This window comes from Spermophilus citellus, assembly GCF_964194105.1.
Source record: "Spermophilus citellus genome assembly, chromosome: 7".
NCBI lineage: Eukaryota > Metazoa > Chordata > Mammalia > Rodentia > Sciuridae > Spermophilus > Spermophilus citellus.
In genome coordinates, this window is record NC_138188.1 from 90,187,833 (window position 1) to 90,208,868 (window position 21,036).

General features: G+C 32.5%; 1 protein-coding gene across 7 annotated transcripts in view; it reads right to left on the minus strand.

The window, feature by feature from the left end:
• The window catches only part of CBLB (Cbl proto-oncogene B), a 210,630-nt gene that overhangs the window by 92,856 nt on the left and 96,738 nt on the right, over window positions 1–21,036 (minus strand). For all 7 annotated transcript variants that reach the window (XM_081301461.1, XM_081301460.1, XM_081301455.1 and 4 more), the window contains exon 5: window positions 3,876–4,032. In XM_081301461.1, coding sequence (XP_081157587.1) covers window positions 3,876–4,032 — 157 coding nt within the window. The remainder of the gene's footprint in view (window positions 1–3,875; window positions 4,033–21,036) is intronic.

Genomic DNA, 21,036 nt, shown 5'->3' on the forward strand with positions numbered 1-21,036 from the left:
CTCTCTAATACTAGGAGAAAGGGAAGTGAAGTGCAGACCCAGAGAAAGGAAAGAGAGAAGCAAATCCTCACATTCCACTCTAGGACTGTAGCACCTGCCTAGCCCAGTATCCCTCAATTACCTGGAGAGGAGAAAGAGAAGGTTAAAGGCAGACGAGAGAAGACCAAATGAGAAAGATGACTACACAATCACAGTGAGAAACTTCTAAGGACCCCACAGCATTCATTCAAGGTATACCTGGTAAGGAATGATGAGAGGCAAAAGAAAGAAAGATCTCTTACTTCTTTCATTCACTATGTAATCCTCATCTTCATCTCGACTTCTGCTGGCCCCTTCCTTCAAACCTTTACACTGAATTCCTTCCTTCAAACCCCAGATCCTGAGTGTACCTTACTGCCTTTCAGGTTCTATTTGATAAGTACGCCACCCCCAATCATTTAGAGCTGGAAGAGTTCACTAACCACCAGTATCACTCTACAGTAAAATGTTCACAGTTACCGTATTAATAAAACATGTTTATATAGACTATGCAAACATAAAAGCTAAATTAATATAATAAATTTAAGAAAATTAACCCTCAACGTTTAAAATAATGTAAAAATAGAAGATCAGGAAAAGTTAAATCTTGTAGAACAAATTTTATCATGTTTTACGGCACTTGTATGTTTCTAGTCAAAGCATCTGAATAAATGAAAAATGCCAGAAGTTATCAGTAAATAGAACAAATGAAAGTTTTTCAGCTACTTCTGTAATTATGCTTTTTTTTTTTTTTTTAAAGAGATGAAGCATTTCGTGGCTCAGTTTTTTGGTTTTATTAGCTCAAACTTTTCACAGTAGTTGTACTTAAAAGGACCCCTTTCTTTTTCCAGCTCAGTAAACATAAACAAGATACACAAACCTTAGGGTATCAAGGTTGCTCAAGCTGTTTTAACGTGAAACAGCTTATCAGAAAATAAGTACTCATATTAAGCAGTAGTTTGGGTAAGCATTTAACCAAAATTAAGTTGCTCTCATGCCTTTAATATATAACTCCAAGGCATTTTAGCATTTAATACTCACACTAAAAAGTTACCCAAGCTTCTCACAAAAAATAGATACTTCTTAAACTGAGCAATTAGGTTTAATGTGTGAATATGACTTTTGTTTTCTTCCTTCAAGCAAAGCTCCTATTATATGCACAGTCTTGTATTATATTAAATAAAAGTATTTAATGTATTTATTCTGTAAAATTATCTCCTTTCTAAAGAAAGGAGAGCTTCTATTATAAAATGATAAGCTGCCACCCTATCCATAACAAGGGAATAATCATCAAACAACTATACATTTAAAATAAACAAAACACACTCTTTTTAGTATCTAACTTTTTATTCTAAATGCAAGGCAGAATTCTGATTTTAAAAAATTAATAAAGTAAAATTCACTCTACATATACTGACAGGAGTTCATTTGTCTTATATTAATGAGTTATTTAATAAATTAAAAGTTAATCCTGTGCAATGTTGCTTCCTTGCATCAATCTGTCACCGAGTCTTTGCCAGCTCGGTCCAAGCAGTTGTAAATCAGAGGAAAAATTCATACAGTGTGAAAAAAAAAATGAAACTAATTCTATGTTCTAACATGTGTTGAAAGCATGTTTCAATAACAGGACATCATGGTTTAGGTTAAATTAATGAAAAATTGTATCAGAATATAACTCTGGCTTCTAATTGATTTATCTCACAATATAATTTATATTACTAGGATAACAAAAATTTTAAACAGGATTCTCATCTTATGACTACCTGAATTGAATCCCATAAATAATATACATTTAGTGGCAAAGCCAAACTCAAAAAAGACAAATTTTGAGTCTTAATGTTAAAAATAATTACATGAAGTTATGCAAAGAACAAAAGGTAGCTTCCACATGATACTACTGCCCATATTATTCACTTCTTTACACACAGAAGGTGTAAACAATTATAGAGGATTGAGTAAAACAATGAATAGAATAAAAATGTCTATCTTAAAGCTGTTAATCCTAGGGAAATCACAGGGGTAAATATCTGAATTTTCAACAGGAGAGCTTTGTTACATAACAGTTTCTATGGAATAGTATACAGGAACTGAAAAATCCTATCAATGAAGTATATATGTTGACATGGAAAAATGTTCATTTCATAAGGTTCAATGAATGAAACATTTTTTAAAACAATATAAAATCACACTATCTTTCTTTATACAACAGTTTACTATTTCTAACTTTACTCTTCACCTTCTGACCTAATGAATGCCACAGGCAAAGAGAAATGCAAATTAAAACCAAACTGAGATTTCATCTCACTCCAACAGAATGGCAATTATCAAGAACATAAGTAACAATAAATGTCAGAGGGGATGTGGGGGGAAAGATGCACCCATACATTGCTGGTGGGACTGCAACCTTTAGAAAGGAATATGAAGATTCTTCAAAAAATTAGGAATGGGCTGCGCATGATGGCCCACACCTATAATCCCAGCAGCTCAGGAGGCTGAAACAGGAGGATAGAGAATTCAAGCAAGCCTCAGAAAAAAGTGAGGCACTAAGCAACTCAGTGAGACCTTGTCTCTAAATAAAATACAAAATAGGGCCAGAGATGTAGCTCAGTGGTCAAGTGCCCCCAAGTTCAATCCTTGGTACTCAAAAACAAACAAACAAAAACCAACTAGGAATAGAACCACCATTTGACCCAGTTATCCTGAACCTTGGTATATATCCAACGGATTTAAAATCAGGTACTGACACAGCCACATCAATTTTTATAGCAGCACAATTCACAATAACTAAGCTATACAGCAACCTAGGTACCATTTAACAGATGAATGGATAAAGAAAATGTGGTGTATATATATATATATATATATATATATATATATACAATGGAGTATTACTTAGCCATAAAGATGAATTACTTTTTAACATTTGCTTATAAATGGATGGATCTTGAAACCATCATACTAAGTGAAATAAGTCAGTCCAAAAGCCAAAGGTCATATGTTTACTCTGATATGTAGAAGCTAACCCCAAATAAATCTGGGGTGGTGATGGTAAGAAGAAAGATTGATGTAGTAGACAAAGAGGAATGAAGTGAAGGGAGGAGAGATAGGTAAGGAAAGACAGTGTAATTAATCTGACATAACATTCCTATATACATACATGGATACACCTGAGTGTACATGTGTACATCCACAAGAAATTAACTTTTTTTTTTTTACAAAAGTAACTATTACAAAAAAAATGGAAGAAAAAAGATAAATATGGGTAAATGGCAGAGAAACTAGTTAGAGTAGAGGGAAGAAAGGAGAGGTTGAGGGGAGGGGAGAAGAAAGGGAGGAAATGGAGATTGGATTAGAAAAAGATATATTCCATGCATTTATAATTATATCAAAATAGACTCTATTGGCATGTACAACTAAAACAAACCAATGAGAGAGAGAGAGAGAGACAGAGAGAGAGAGAGAGAAAGAAAGTTAGTTGAGATACAACTCTAGCAAATGGCCATCGGCAGTGGTGCATTCTATCAGAACTGGGCTGAAAGGTGAACAAAATAAAGTGAGAAACTATATAGGGAGTTTCAAACAAAGCTCCTTTACATGAGTCTTTTCAAAACTGACAGGGCTTACTGGACCTGAAACTCCATATTTACTCCAAAATTCCTCATCTAAACTTACAGAAATGATCAAACACTTATGTGAATAAAATTATAGACAGCTAAAAATAAGACTTTTCCATAAATTTGGGTATACGTGTAAGAGAGACAAAGACAGGTACAAAAACACACACATACATGTATACACGTAGGAGGGAGAAGGGAAGAAACGAAAGGACCGATAGATTAAGCAGGTCTACAGCTTACCTGAAATAGCCTGGTAAAAATATCAAATTCAAAAACTGAAATGTAATCATTGCAAGTTAAATCAATTGTTGATTTTAAAGCCATTGCTTCCAGGCCAGAGCTAATTTGATGAACCTCATGAAGGCACTGTCTGAATACTTTCCATGGTACAATGGTTCTGTAAAAGGAAAAAACAAAACATGTAATTGATTAAAGGGTCATTAAAGATATACCTTCCATTGAAACAGCACAGATAAATAAAAAGAATATATTTGTAATAAAATAAATAGTTGAGAATACTGTCATAATTCAGGTCACATGTAATCGGTTTTCCTAAATTGATTATTTTTATTTTCTAAGAATATGACAAAAAATTAATTTTTCCTCTCAACTAGCCTTTAGCTATCAAGATATCTCGACAAACACACCAAAGCATGTATTTGGGTCAAAGTTCTATGTATCATGATTTCTTGATTTATTTATACAAGGTTATTTAACTCTGAATCAATATTAAATTCTCCCTTTCTGTTTTTTAAAAAATATTTATAAGATTATGGGTATGCATAATAGTAGAAATCTTTTATTCATTACACAAGAATAATGTGTATTCACCATCTCAAAAGATTAAATTGGAAAATTATCAAGACATATCTAATCCTTCCCTGATGTTCTCTGCAGAGACAAAAATCTCATGTTATTTATTTTTCCATATGAATGCAATGATAAACCTACCTTTTAAAAATAGTAATTATAATGGCTATCTCTTGGAAATATACATCTACTTATTAATTCATTTTCATTAATCAAAAAATTTTAATATGTAACATAGTATGTGTTTCAATAATTAAGGAAAGCACAGGATAGTAGTAGACAAAGGTCTCCCTCCCAACATACCCTCATATGAACATTTTCCAACACTCCCTACCCTCATCCCTCCAATGAAAATCAGTAAAGCCTGTTATGCTCTCCTTAGTAAGCTTACTTCTTTAGAATGGCAAATGCCTATTCCTGAATATATGAAATGAAGAAACAATTATATTTTAAAACATTTAAACTGTAGTTTACAAAATATGATTGTATAAGACCTAAGTGCACCCTCTTAAAATGTAGCCAACAATCAAACTACAGGTTTTTCCTTACCATTGTCTCCTGAGAAATAAAAGCCCTAAGCAGAAGTGTTAATCCTGCCTGGCCCCACCATAGACCAAACCTCCCAAAGAAGTACACCACTAAATTACGATTTTCATACTAATGAATAACTATCTATAGCAGTGTTTGTGGAACTTCAGTGCACATTCAAATTATATGAAGGGCTTGTAAACAAAGTTTGCTGATCTCCCATCCAAATATTCTTCCCGCCTTGGTAGGGCTTGGAGATTTACAGTTCTAACAAGTTCCCAGGTAATGTTCACACTGCTGGATTGGGGTACAACACTTTGAGGGACACCTATCTGCTGTATCTACTACTGTAGAAATACAAGATACCATCTCTATTCTTAAAAAGTATACACTTTAGGAGTAGAAATAAGATTTGTAGTCCTAAAAAATGGAGAGGGAGAATATATAAGAAGTGCTGGAATATGGATACACTAAGGGCTGGAGAAATTCCAGGAGTCTGTAGGAAGTAGCATAAATAAAAGATGAGACAGGCTTATAATACTATGCTGTATTTGTAAGAAAGTTTAGGTTTGATGTACTATTATATAAAAGAAAAAATATGAGTCTTAATACCTCAAAAGGCTCTTCTATATGTATGAAAAAAAAAAAAACAGGAAACCACAGAGAACTGAAGAGAGACACCACATCAGACGCCATTTAGAAGAAACACACGTCAGACTCTGATTAAGGTTAACAAAATGCTGCTGTTTTAAAAGAACAAATAAAACTTTTAATAATACTAGAAAGCCACTGGTTTATAGTGAAGTGTAAATATGCAATTATGTCCAGCTTCATTACAGTGACCATGAAAGTACTGCCTAAGAGGCACGTTTTTCTTTTCCAAATTAAAGTTTCCAATACTCAACACACACAAAGGATATAACCATAGAGGGAAAAGAGTTGATCAAAGAACTACTTGGCTTCAGCAGAGCAAAGATAACTATCTCTTTTGTATGGAAAATAATTATTCTGTTTTGTGTATAAAGTATAAAAAATAAATATACTGGAAAAATTAAAACCCTTGGTATTCGTTTTATGTATAAAATATAAAAGTTAAAAAAATGATTGAACAGACATCTTTAATGTGCCTCATAAAAATTATTATCATCTAATATTTTAGACATAAGTAAATCATAATACCAGGGGAACACCAAAGCATATTATATAAAATGTACAAACTTACATAATTTCTGTCACCATACCACCTTAGAACAATTAACAAAAAGGAAAGCTACTTGGGTAAATGAAACTTTATTACAGTTCCTTTGTGATAAACCTAAGGCCCAAACAGGCATTATTTCAATGGAACCTTAATTAAGGATGCTAACAAGGATTAAGAAGCTAGGCATTATGTAGCTAATTTATCAGACAAAAAGGTTTGTTCAAGAGATTCTCCTCCTTTGATCAGCCCAGTAAAACAGCCCTATGTAGGAGGTGAGGGGATTAAAGTGGGAGGCCTTTTAAAGAATAAAAATAGAATACAAAGAGGTCTTTAAAAACAAACAAACAATAGATTGTTCTACAGCTACTGCATGCAAGACCTATACTTCGGAAATAGGATTTGAGGTGGCTACAACATTTTTTCCAGAGTTCTACAGGGTGGGTGGGGCTGAGAGAGAATAATTTTTTTGCCCTTTTAAACACAATCGCAGCGACAAGCCTGTGGTGTTTCCTACTACCTCATCCTGGGAGATGAAGCTAGTGAGAGAAAAAGTTAACAGTAAATTGTTTTAAAAACATGTAGAAACTAAAGTAGTGGCAAAGTCCTAGGAAGAGAAAGAAAGGGGAAGAGAAAGAAAAAGAATTGAAAAAAGTTAACAGGCCAATTAACTCTCACCAATTCAGACAACTTTAATCTGTTCTTGCCACTTACAATTACAAACCACATTAACTTCAAGCTGAATGAGTTTAAAGATACACTGAAAAGGATGAATAACTGTCAGTCTGCAAGAAAAAGAACACAAATCAATGAGCAGCCAGCCACTTGTTCTAACAGTGTGATTTCAGGATCTTTAAATTTCCAATAAGTGAACAGGGGCTGGGACCTCCAGTTACTACATGGAAATCCTTTGATAACATTTGACATTATGTGAGTTATAATGTCATCAGAGACAAAAATTTTATATATAAGGCTCTACTATAATTCTATTAGAAAATTACTCCTAATCTATCTGCCAAAAACCAAGAATAATTATCTTTAAAGGTCTTAAAACACATGGTAGGTAACCTTTCAGAGAAAATAAGAAAATAAGATCAATCAGATGCAGGAAAACAAAACTGAAAATGTGTCAGTGGGTCAACAGTAGACACACACTCAATCTTCCAGGACTGTCTCCTGCTGGGTAAAAGTGTAGAAAAGTCTGTCAAATAGTCTAGTTTGAAAATCCTGCAATTTTAAGATGTAAGTAAAAAGAATAAAAGAATGTTAGGAAAATGATAACAAACAAAAAGGTAAGACAGTTTTGTAAAACTTCTAATTTATAAAAAAGCTATTGGTTTTATTTGTAACAAGAGAGAGGGGGGGGAGGGAAGGAGGGAGGGGTTAGGTATACTTTTGTTGTGAATGAGAATTTACACAGTACTTCTAGAAGGCAACGAGTTTGGAAACAAGTTTCAAAAATATACTCAGAAAGACTACTTCTACAGGGGTTTGCCTTCAGATATTCATGTCCAAAAAAATATATAGCAGTACAAAACCTTACCCAAGAGCCTCTTCCATGAAAGAATATTTATAACAGCAAAAACTTAAAAAGAAGTAAGTTCATGAACAATAACAGAATATAACAGTGATAGAATATTTTACAATTGAAATTGTACTGAAAAATATTTTTCATATAAAAGTTGTTCATGGCATATTAAATGAAATAGAATTTTCAAAATTATTCCTATATGTCCTATATGACTTAATATTCAAAGCTATTTCTATGTCTAAAGAGATCTTCAAAAGTTAAAAGAATGCCAGTGGACAATGTAAAGAGTGCAAGTGACTTCTTTAACATTTTATCTTTCTGATTTGTTCATGGTTTTTAACATTTTGTTTTTCTACATGCTCTAATGAATCAAAAAACTATGCAAAGTATATTAAAATTTTAAAATGTATATTATGTAGCCATAGAAAGAATTACTGAAATATTTTTTACATATAGTTTTATATGTAATTTTATATAGTTTTATATGTGAAAAATTTTTAAAAATTATAAACTACAAGAAATCACAAAATAATTGCTGCATATAAGACCAAAATTTAAAAAAAAAAATCTGCTTCTATGTAACTCCAATATGTAACTAGAAAATAAATTTTTAAAAACTTTGGTTTTTACAATGTCATATTAAATGGGAATAAAGCTAACAGAAGAAGACCAAAGCTAAAACACAAACTCACACATGCACACATACATGCACAGAAATATAAAAGACATAAATAAAAAGATAGTATGCTTTAGTAGATAGGCAGGCTCAGTATTATAAATATGTCAATGCTGCTCAAGATGATTTATGGATTTAATATAACTTCAATCAAAAATCCCAGGATGTACTGTTAGAGTAAGAATATACTGATTCTAAACTTTATAGTTAATGCCAAGAGCCAAGATTTAAAAAGACAAGCTTCAGTAATAATAATACCAACAAGCTTACCAACCCAAACTCTAAATTAATGAATATTGTGGCACTGACACCTGGATAGAAAGACAGATGAAACAAAACTGAAATTTTAGAACCAAATGCACCAATAACTAGAAACAATATGCCAATGTCAATTACATATGAGCAGCAATGATGAAAAAACGTTGTTTTCAAAAAATTTTGCTGGGTCAAATGGATAAACCCTTCAAAGAAATTAATTCTTGACCACTACTTCCCACCATATTAAAGAAAAATTAATTTTCAACACATCTCACACCTAAATGCAAAAGGCAAAGCAATAAAGTTTTTTAGATGAAACATAAAAAAAATCTGCATTACTTTGGAGCAGGAAAAAAAAATTTAAACAGGATCCCAAATGCTCAAAGCATAAAGGAAAACATAAATTTAAAACCTCTATTAATGAGGTTATCATAAGCAAAATGAAAAACAAAGTCACATATTAAAATAAACTATTAACATACCTATAATCAATAAAAGATTCATATCTATAATGTATAAAAACTTCTAAAAACAAATAAGTAGAAACAAAATGAATAATTTTCACACATATGCAATCAAAGGAAATCAAAATGTTCAATAAGCATACAAAGATGTGTTCCACTTCATAAGTTATTTCCCTGATGCAATGCATTGTCACTCTACTAAAATAAAATGACTTGTTTGAAAAAGATGGATGACACTGTAAAGTGTTGAGAAAGATATGGAGCAACGGGAACCTTTAGGCAAATGAACAGGTATCAACAACAGCTCTGGAAAACAACTAAAGCTAAAACCATATTTATACTACGAATCAGGACTTGTACTCATACATACACCCATCAGAAATGCACTAAATGCACTTATAGTGCACAAGAAATGTTTACTATTAATAATAATGCAAAAAGAGGAATAAGTCAGTGTCTGTCAGTGATAGGATGAATAGCAATGGAACAAAGAGAATGAATAAAGTATTGTTACATGCTAACAGAGAGGAATTCCACAAACATAATAATCAAGGAAGCCAAATTTATCCTTAAGGTACATTTGTATAAATTTGTGTAATTGGTATGGTTTCAACTATGCATGATTCCATTCTGCTCCAGTGAGAACACAGTGGGCAGCCGATGACTACACAGGACTTGCTAAGGGAAGATGAGGGCTTTTTAGCTGCAGGTGATATACTACCATCTTAATTAGGGAGAGTTTACATTGGCATGTTCGTTTTATGAAAATTTCTCACCTTGGATTTATTATTTGTGGACTTTTCTCTATATGTTAAAATTTGAAAAATGTTACATTAAAAATCCAAAATTATAAAGAAAGAAATTTGGAGATGGACAAGTAAAAATAAAATCAAGACATCAACACATTTGCTGATTGCTGATTTGTGCCTCTGTTAGTGGTGATGGTGGTGGGAGTTTAAAATCCATTTTAGCTCAGGAACATATGCCATCTTGACTTGAAACATATCTATTAACCCATCTCACATTTTTAATTTTATGTTGAAATTTTCAGAAAATTCACCTTGATCAATAAAAATATATTCAGTGTTATCTTTAAATTGAGTATTATTTTGTTTAGAAGACAGAATATTCATAAGATATTTGATAAACTTTTGAGTTTTTCTTATGGATTTAAAACATTAGAACTGTGATTCCTAAATGTGCTGACATTTCATATATAGTTCTTACTTAAATTTATTTTTTTATATGATGAATCTATTTCTTAAAGAATATGAAAATAGGTTCTTACCAATCTATCACTGCCCTCATCATTCATGCTAGAGGAAAAGGTCATAATTTTATCATTAGAGACATTAGAAAAAAGGGAATACCATGGTTTCCCAGCAGTCTACAGAAAGCATATCAAAACCACTTTGATCAAATCATTGCCTTTTGAAAATTCATCATTGATAGAAAAGTACCATAGTTACCTAGGATATTAATAATTAGATCTGACAATTCTTCCTCAGAAATGAAAATTACTGACTTTCATAGAGAAAAACATAGACATTGAGTATTTGTGATAGATTTCTTTGCCTTGCCAAAAAGTTCACAGCACTCTATGGTACAGACAGGCATTATTTCTCTACACAGTGGAAAACTATCATTCTCATTTTCATTCTGAAACCTAAACTCAGAATCATAATTTTTATGAGACTACCAAAATAAGAAAAGCCTCATTTGCATTATTCTTTATATACTCAATAACTTCATTCGTGTGATAAATCTGCTTTCTAACTTCTGTTCTCACATACTAACCTTTAATCATAAAAATAAATTAACTATAGCCATAAAATTACTTTAGACTTAATTATATCTATTTTTGGACACTGGAAATATAGCTTATTTGCAGAAAAAAATAGGGAGAGAATTTGCAAACATAAAATTCATAAAAATGGGTTAAATTTACAGTTTTAATTTTCATACTTAGTAGATTTACTATAGAACAAGAGTAAGATTCTGGTCTTAGAACAAGAGATGTCTGTTCTTTTCTTTATGAAGCACAACTAGTCTTGATTGTATTATCTCTGAAAGTTTAGTAATGCTTGGTAGGTTCATGAGATACAATAGCTAATGGGTCATGCAAGATGTCTTTGATCCATTGCAGTCTGATTAAATGATATCACGAAATTTTGTACACTATAATTAATAAGCTTTGGACAGGAGAGTATAAGTAAGGCTTTAAAATTTTCTCCCTTCTAACAATAAGAGCTCAGCTTTACAAACAAATAAAAAAGTCAATAATGAAACAAAATTCTTCATAAATATCTCAATATAAGTCAACTAAGTTAACAAGCAATCAATGAATTAAGACTGCTAGAAGTATGTAGTAAATTGAGGCAAAAGAAAAAGAACTTCCAATAATGCTTCTAAAGCTCTGACAGGAGAAACCAGGTACATGCCATGCATAATTAGATCCACCAAAAGCTTCTTTCAATAAGAGAAACTATTGATAATATTTTGAATAACTACTTTGTTATTAAAGAATATTAGTGTTATTCTTCAATAACAACATAAAAATAAAACTATAGAGGAAAAATAGGTCTATTTACTGTTTTACTCATTACTATTAAGTAACAAACAGTTTGTCTACCAGCAGGAAACCATTCTAAACCCTGCTTGCAAACTGACCACTGAGCCGATCACAGCTTAATGTATAATGGCAGAAGACACCAGGTCTCCCAGCAGAGCTAAAGGACTTTGTTATAGCAAGTGGTAGTCAGAATATCAGTTGTATCTTGAACTTTTTCCCTGAGCCTCATTCCTCCAAGATGGTGCCCAGAGCTGCTAAATTCTGCATACATGGGTTTTGTTACTGGAGTAGGACCTAAAACTAAAGAAGCCCAAGTCTTTTCTGATGGGCAATAAGCAGATGTGCTCTCTGACCCAGAGAGAAATACTTCTACTAACACATAAGCAAATAAGCTCTTTGCTCCAAAGAGGGAAACTTTTTCTTGACCCTCCAAGATAGAAACACTTAGCAGAGAAGGCAGCAAGCATTCAGAGGGATTAAGAACCAGGACCTCTTTGAGTCCAGGGAACATCATTAAATATTTTGTAAGTAAATCAGTCTTTCTCTGAATATTTTCATATGGAGTCTCCTTATAAAATATAATGTAATTTTACTGTAAACCAGCCTGAAATAAAACAACATTATACTGAAGTCATGAATCACTACAAAAAAAAAAAATTAAAATTTTAGTAGGATTAAATGTTCAAAAAGTAAAAATGTAAAATAACATCTGAGAATAATCATATAAGTAGCTTAAAAACCTATCTTAATGAATTAATACAAAACTAATCAGCTGACTAAAATTAAAATATATCAGCTGACTAGAATTAAAATATGAGAATATATGAAGTTTGGGTTTTGGTTTGACTTAAATATAGGCCTGCGCAGGAATTTCTACTTTATATGTCAAAAACACATTTTAGGAATACAATTTTGGAAGTATTAGTGATTAGATTAATAATGGTCAGCATAATTATTTTTAACTCAACAGAGCAACCCTCCTCCCCAAAAAGAAAAAAACCTGAAAAGAAAAAAGTCTCTATCTCTGTTTTTTTCCATAACCTTAAGGCCGTATACCCAATCTACTAATCAATATCACACACACTTATTTAGAAATACCTACTGCTGCTAAAATAACTAAATGTTTTTTTAAGATGAAAAGGTAAAATAAGTAGATACACATAGTTAGATGTTAGAGAAAAGGTCATTTTTTCTTTCTTTTTTTTTTTTATCATTAGAGACTTTAGAAACTTCAGAATAAGAAAAGATATCCTCAGACTCTACCCTTCGGTGAGTGACTGCTTGTCACTCACTAAAAGTCTGGGTAGGTGGACAAACAAAATAATCAACCTGCTCACTGAACAGCAAATCCAAAGCACTTATTCAGTGCATATCAAAATCTCAGTAAGCCTACTCAGTACACACCAAGTCCCAATATACCTACTGTGCACACAGAAAAATCCAAAAGCAATATACACCCAAAATCAACACACCTAGTCAATGTTCAACAACAACCTAAACACTTACTCAGGGAAACAAAAATCCTACTAAAATGTTGTGTCATAAAAGAGTTTAGAATTTTAAAAAGAGAAGACAAATCAGATTATTAATGCCTCCTTACTACAGTGAGGTAAACTTTCATTTTTTTTTAAACTAGTTTGATCCTTCACTACTATTAACTGATTGATCTTTCTCCTTTTTTTTATTGATTGTTCAAAACATTACAGAGCTCATGATATATCATCTTTCATACATTTGACTCAATTGGGTTTTGATCTTTCTCTTTAAATTGTATCTTCCTTTGGGTTGTTATAATGCCATATTCCCAAGATTTCTGTTCATACTTATCCAATGACTACTCCAAAATTCCTTAAATTCCTTTGGTACATATTTCATTCATCAGAATTCTTTAAGTGACTTTTCTTTTTCTCTATACCTTCTTTCCGATCTATATTAATTAGTCCAGTGATTTTAAGGATCTTTCAGAGAGTATAAAATCACTTATCTGAGGGCAGGCAGATAATGGAAATGTGTGGCGATGCATGTAAGAAATGTAACAATGGAGGAGACACCTAGAGAGGACAGCTGGTACCACATGCAGCCAATCATTGCTCAATCTCAATTCTTACCTGCTGCTGCACACACAATTCTTACCTATCACATTTCTTCCATAAAATTTAAAACAATGTTTTTGTAAAAGCAACAATGTTTAAAAGTTTGCAAATCACTTTAAAAAATATTTAATATTGCATGAAGGAAAAGAAATCATTACACAGGTTATCAATCTATCAACATAAATGTACTGACAAATCTAAAGTCTCTCTCTGTTTTTTTCTATAACCTCAAGGCCGTATAGCCAATCTACTAATCAATATCTCCACGCACACTTATTTAGATATATAGAAGTGACCACAGGTCAAACGACCTGTTGCCAAATTGCTTCTTCCTATTTTTCCTATCTCAATAAGTACTATCCAGCCTTTAAAATCACAGACTGAGGCTTCACACTGGACTCCAGGAACATCTTTTTAATAATCAAGTCCTATTAATTTATCTTCATATCATTTTCAAATCCATGAACTTTAAGTTAGCCACTATAATCTATTCCAGTCTCCTACTTTATTTCTCTCCTTAAGTATTAGTTTCTAAAGTGTGTGACAGCCATAGACCCCAGGGGGTATACAGATGATCCTTTCCAGGACTAGAAGAACTGAAATTCTATGTGCATTTTATATAATTTTTAAATTTTATATCATAGTATTTCCTTTATTTGTATTATGAACATTATTCTATATATTTTTACAGAGTAATAGATAGATATAAATATACATATGTACATATGCAGATGATTGATAGGTAGATACTGTGTGCTCGAGAAGTCATAATTAGGAATTAATTAGGAACAGTCATAAATTAGGAATAAAGAGTATGATCAGGATTTGGTGACTACTACTCAAATTTATTATTCATAATACAGCGAGAGCGATCTATCTAATGTGCAAGTTTGACCACTTCCCTACTTAAAACCTAGCAATGGGTTTCAATTGTTCTTAGGGCTCCAAAGAACAGCGTTTTAAAATATAACTTAGCTTATGAAAAACAAAAGACAAAATGGCAAGAAAAGGAGAGCTTTTAGAGCATAGTAAAGGAGAAAGAGCCAGCAGTTTCACCTATGCTGATTCTTGAGATAGGGGATACCTTATTACAGACTATAAACCACCACCCCTTATTTGAATTCTGTGCTTACCAAGAAATGTTCTGAGTATAATATTGTTCCATGTAAAATTTATCTACAGTGATGCAAGCATTCTCCTGTGCCTGACAGTGAAATAAATCTTTGTAAATGAATAAAATAAAATACAGATTGGTTTGCTGATTTAGTTAATTCATGTTCATTCTCTAAACATGCTCTTGGTTCTAGTAAAACCAAGTTTCAAAGATGAGAACCAGAAGCTATATTTTAGTGAAGTAAATGTCACTTAAGCTATTCAGGGTAAAGAGGAGAAGAAAAAAGAAAAAAAGATAAAGAAGATTATCAAAGAGGAGAAGGAGGAGGAAGGGGATTCATTAATATAAACTTGAAGTTGCTGTATACCCTTGTTTTGAACGACAGCAGACACCATAAAGATCCAGTTCCACTCAGGGCACTCCCCACTGGACACAATGAGAGGCTCCTTATTAATATATATAACCCACACAATATTCTGACTTCTTCATAGTGGTCCAAAACTCCTCTGATAACCACAGTAAATAATTACTAGGAAATTAACTTACTCCCTGTGATATCTCTGAAATACTTTTTAATGGTAAGGAACAGATTTTAAGTATTTATCATCTCTGTATACCCTGTCTTACCCAAACTAAATACAGACTGCTCATAATCATAAAATTATTGTTTGACATCTTCTTTCAATAAGCCTACAATAAGTTTGTAACTTTTGTTTACCTAGTGACATAAAGATAATTTGACTTTTTTTTAATCAGTCAATAATGGGAGCCAGCTAAATAGCAGACATATTAACTAGAAAGGCTTTGAGTTTCATTTCAGTTATTTTTTCTTTCTTTCTGAAAAACCTGCTACATAGTTTCACTGTAAAAGTCCTTAAAGTCAATTGTAACTTTTCTTTTAATTAAAAATAAATATGTTGCCTTTTATTTAACCAGAGGGAAAACTCTTGTAGTTAATATGTGAGAAGAACAGATATCTTACTCATAGGAAAGAAAAAGAAATCATTTTCCCTTGTTTCTTATTAAAAGAGAAAGGAAAATACAGGAAACCCCAAGAAGGACCATACATACCACTTCCCCAGGAAATCAAAGGCAGAGGTAATACACTGAAGTATAAATAGATCACCCCCATAAGCAATATCATTTTTATCTTCAATCAACTTTTATACAGAAATATACATAATACCATAGTGCCTTTATCTTTTAACTTTTCATTCTTTTCAACTTTTGCTTTTTGATTGCTTGGGAGTATGGAACTTCCATCATACTAAGTCAAATACTAATTATATTAAATTTATAATTAATAATAAATATATTCACAGCACTTATGGTAAGATCAAGATTTGAATTGGTTAATTACTTCATAAATAGACTGCTTTTTATGTGTCAAATAGTTTTATGGGCCTTATAAGTAGATTTCAGCTTTCTTAACCTCCATGGCAACCCTACATGGTAGGTATTGTCAGTATCCTGGTAGGTATTATAAATGGGGAAACAGATACAAGGAGAAACTACACAGCTTCCCTAAGTGACAAAGCTAGGAAGCACTGCATTCAAAACCTGCATAAGGGTGCTCTGGCTCTAGAGCCTGCATGTACAAGCTGAACCATGCTGCCTCTCAGTGAGGCAAAAGAGCTGTCTTCTCATCTTTTGTCTCACACATACACAAGGCTCATGCACATCCTTCTACTTCTCAACTCAATTAAATGTACACTCATTCCTGAAAGTGTACATATGATGCATTGCCATGAGACTTGAGAAACACAAATGTGAATAAATAAAGGTGAATTTTTGAAGCTTATGATATAATGCAAAATAAGATAACTGGACAAATAGCTTTAATAAAGTAAAAGCAAGAGCTTACAGGAGTTTAAGAATGAGAAACTTTAATAACAATGGGGAGGGTCATGAGCAGGATGAACTTTGAGGGATTAGTAAAAGTTTTATTTGAGAGGTTATAAAATATTTAGGTAGAAGAAACAATATGAGAAAAGACATAGAGACCTGTACCAAGAAGATGTGGATGTACCAAGAAGAGTCAAATAAGCCAAATCAAGTGAATACTGGAACATAAGTAAAGGAAGAGAGAGCTCATAACAAAAAAATACAGAATGCACTCATACATTCAATCAACAAGTACTAAGTGTCTGTAACAAATACAGCATCCAAAGGATTCATTCAATAACCATTTAAACAACATTAAAGATTATATTGAAAATGAAACTAGCATTTGTAAAAGCCTCAAGCACAGAATTTGACATGTAATAACTTTAATAAATATCTGTTTTTACTAAATTTTGGACAAGAAGTCATTTAAGAGCCTCACCATGAAGAAAAAAAAAATCCATGTAAGGAAACACAATAATATAAATGTATCTAAAATACAATAGGAATACAAAGAATGCAGTAACATTTAATATGTGCAAGGGTGTGGCTCAGTGAGAAAAAAAGGCCTTTGACACTGAATTTGAAGAATTGTGTCAAAATTCTGGGATGGAAGGAAAGAAAGAAGAGGAAGAGGCATCTAAGGTATAGAACTACAAGAATTGCTGATAAATAGAACATGCAGTCTAGTCATTACATACTAAGAAAAGACATCATTCACCTATTCATCTAATTATTCTTGCAGTCTGTTAGCAATTATTAGTGACCACATTTTAGGAAATGTGACAGGTCTAAAAAAATAGATATAATTAAGAGAGTCTCTACCTTCAAAGAAGCTTTTTCTAATTTGCTGGAAATTTCTCAATTGGGAAATGAAAGCATGTCAACAGTTCATTGTGATATAGCATGAGAGAGATGAGTCCAGGTACCTGGCAGCAGAGTGTAGAGGTAAACACTTCAGATGAGGGCAGTCAGAGAAAACTTTAGATGTGGCAATACTGGGTAGGGCATGAGTGACCCAAGCAGTGGGAAGAAAACAATGATACTGAGGTGTGTAAAAAGGGAAATATGCAAGAGGAAACAGGAGTGTTGAATAGTTTGCTTCTTTGCAGATAAGCTGAGTTCAAAGAGATGATGCCAGAAGAAAATATTCCTAAAGTTTATTATTTTAATAAGATTTTAGACTTTTTTTTCCAGAACCAATATTCATAGGAGCACTTTTAGCAAAAGACTGGACTTATTACCTCTTTTTCAATATAGTTCACTGATCTCAGAAGATCAACTGGATAGGCTGTACTGAAAATAGGAATACCAATCAGAAGGCTGTTGCAGTAATCCACAAGAGTCTGATCTTTTGAAAACAAGAACTTTAAACTAAGTATATGGAGGAGAGGATACCTAAGAGAATACTGGAATTATAATTGATTCTTAATGAATTACAATTTTTATGACTAAATCTCTAATTGCTACCTATCTTGCTTAGAAAAATAACTGCCACCCAGAGTCCTACCTATTTATTTCCCTCCTTCCTCCCTCCCTCCCTCCCTCACCCTTCCTTCCTTCCTTCCTTCCTTCCTTCCTTCCTTCCTTCCTTCCTTCCTTCCTTCCTTCCTTCCTTCCTTCCACATCTTGTAACACACTTCATGAGCTGCATGCTTAAAAGTTTATGGATTATAAACTACCATTCCAAAATATAAAGATTCAGTTTGGTACTATCTTATTTTGTACAATTTAGTTACACACATTTATTTCATAATACCATTTTTCTTTTCCAATGTATTTCTATCATTTCCTCTTCAACAGACTAAAAAACCAAAAGCAGAACAAAACTATTAAAATATTAAATAAAAATTCAGGCATGCCCAGTCAGTTTGCCATGACATTTATTATTTTTTTTTTAATTGATCTCTTTGGGGCTTCAAAGCAGGCAGAATCTCTTGGCTAATGGACTTGGGCCCTAAGCAGAGAGCTAAGCCTGCCATAATGTTAACAATTTTGGGAAGCACAGAAATAAAGCATTAGGCATATGGTTGTTTTTCTACTGCCTATTTTAATAAAGTATGAATCCTGAAATTCTCTTTATGAGTTCTATTAATATGATCAATAGTGTATTCTCAATTTTAATTCAATTTTAATGTTTCATTATTGACCCAGTTCCTTTTGGAAAATAAGGAACAATGAGAATCCTTAAGATAAAAGGTATTTTTTAAAAAGTCATAATATGTTTGCCTGTTTTTAGAACCAGCCTCTCAATGGTTCTGTTTTGAATACCATGCTGTTGTCCAGTTTAAAGGCAATGTCTAGGTTAAATGAAAGTGGCTCACACAGCATCAACCACGTGCAGTGAGATCAATGTCAGGAATGCTTCTGCAGGAGAATCAGGTTAAGTGAAAACACAAACTGGTATTAAAGAATATAAAAGAATTCAGCCCTTGAAAGATTACACTATTCATTCATTTGCTCATTAATTCAATAAACTATTCTAAGACTACAAGGTGAAAATCTCTGGAGAATAATCTCCAATAATCTCATACAGTTATCATTGATTTGAATGACTATAGAAATATGTGTAAGTCTGGAAATTACTTGAAATTTGGCTCTCATCCTAAAAATAATGTTAAGGACAAATCATGTAGCTTTCTGGAGCCAGTGGGTTATGGAGACAAATGTAAGGATCTGGGATATAGGGGAGCATTTAACTGGTATTTCAAGAATCTCCCATTTGTTGTAGTAGTGATTTCACTGATGTAGTATTTGAACAGAAATTTTAGTCCCTTGACATCTGTGGTTATAAATAAATGGAAATAAAGATGTCTCAAATGCATAATTCTCTGCAGGTTCCAGTGCCAGCAAAGCAAACTCCTCTCTTGAAACATTTTAACAATCTTTCCATTTTTTACTGACCTTATGACAAGGAAACAATTTTATAACTCACCAAAAATTTCAGTTTTCAAAAAGAAATACCATGAACAGTTTGTCCTGTGTTTTTTCTTAAAATTTTAAGAGGAAGTTTACTTTGAAGGTTACCAACTGTTTGCACGAGGTTTACAGCGCTGCAAAACCTTCATGTTCTTCCTCCACAACCCCCCAAGCCTTAGAGCTTTATATCAGTTGCAAACATTTAATTAGCATACTCCTGGCAATTTAATTCAGATAAGCAATGAAGATGAGCCTTATCCTTTCTAATTCCTCATTGTGAATATATAAAAGAACATTACAAATAGCTAGGTTTGTAGAACACACAGGTACGTGTGAATGGCAATAATGGCATTTCCCCCTTTACAGTCTAAAAATAGTTCAGAATACACTTTAATAAGAAGTAAAAAACAGACTTTAATAAGAAGTAAAAGACAGACTGAAATAGGCTGTTAAGGCCTCTTCACACTTTAGCTTCAGATCTTAACCAATATTTTGAAGCCAATAAACTATGTATCTATTAAAATGCATATCAGCCAAGTACATTCTACTCATGGTGCCAGCTAAGATAAGCATGACACATTGTAACGGGGGAAAAAAGAAAATCAGTGCTACAGTACATCAGTTTCAAAGCACTGAAACCATCCAATTTCACCAGTTACGGAATAAATCTAGACTCTTAAACAAAAAATAAAAACAATAATCTACATGTAAGCCATAACTCTTCCCCTTTACTGTTCAGCCAAGCTTCAAGGATATTCTAAGGGTCCTCTCTCATTTAAGTGGACCTCTAAAAGTTTCCTACAGAAAATGTTTGCCTCCTGGTGCTTACTTCTTCATTATCTTACTAAGAAATTTCAGACAAAAATTTTCTAATCTTCATTTAAATTATTCTGACTTCAGATCTCCAATTTCTATTATTTACCAAACTCATCAGATTTTGAGTCTGAGAGTAACCATCTATTGGAAAACATCTTTACCCAGCTACTTTGTGGTGTAATACAGCTTTGTGATAACACTACTTATTGATACATAATACTATTTGTACAAAACTACAAAGACAGACTGAAATAGGCTGTTAAGGCCTCTTCACACTTTAGCTTCAGATCTTAACCAACTTCACCATCTCAAATCCTTCAGGAAGCAGTCCTTGATTTCTGCAATCATAGAGCAGCTGTTTCCTCCTGAATTGTCAGCACAATTTATTTATGTCATTTTTTTAAAGCATATACTCTTCAACCTTTTATTTTGTATATGTGTCTTAGGTGTATAATAAGTTATAAAAAGTTAAAAATTTCTCATATGTAGAAACTGTCTTATACACCTCTTCTTCACAGAGTAAAAAGTAATTCAACAA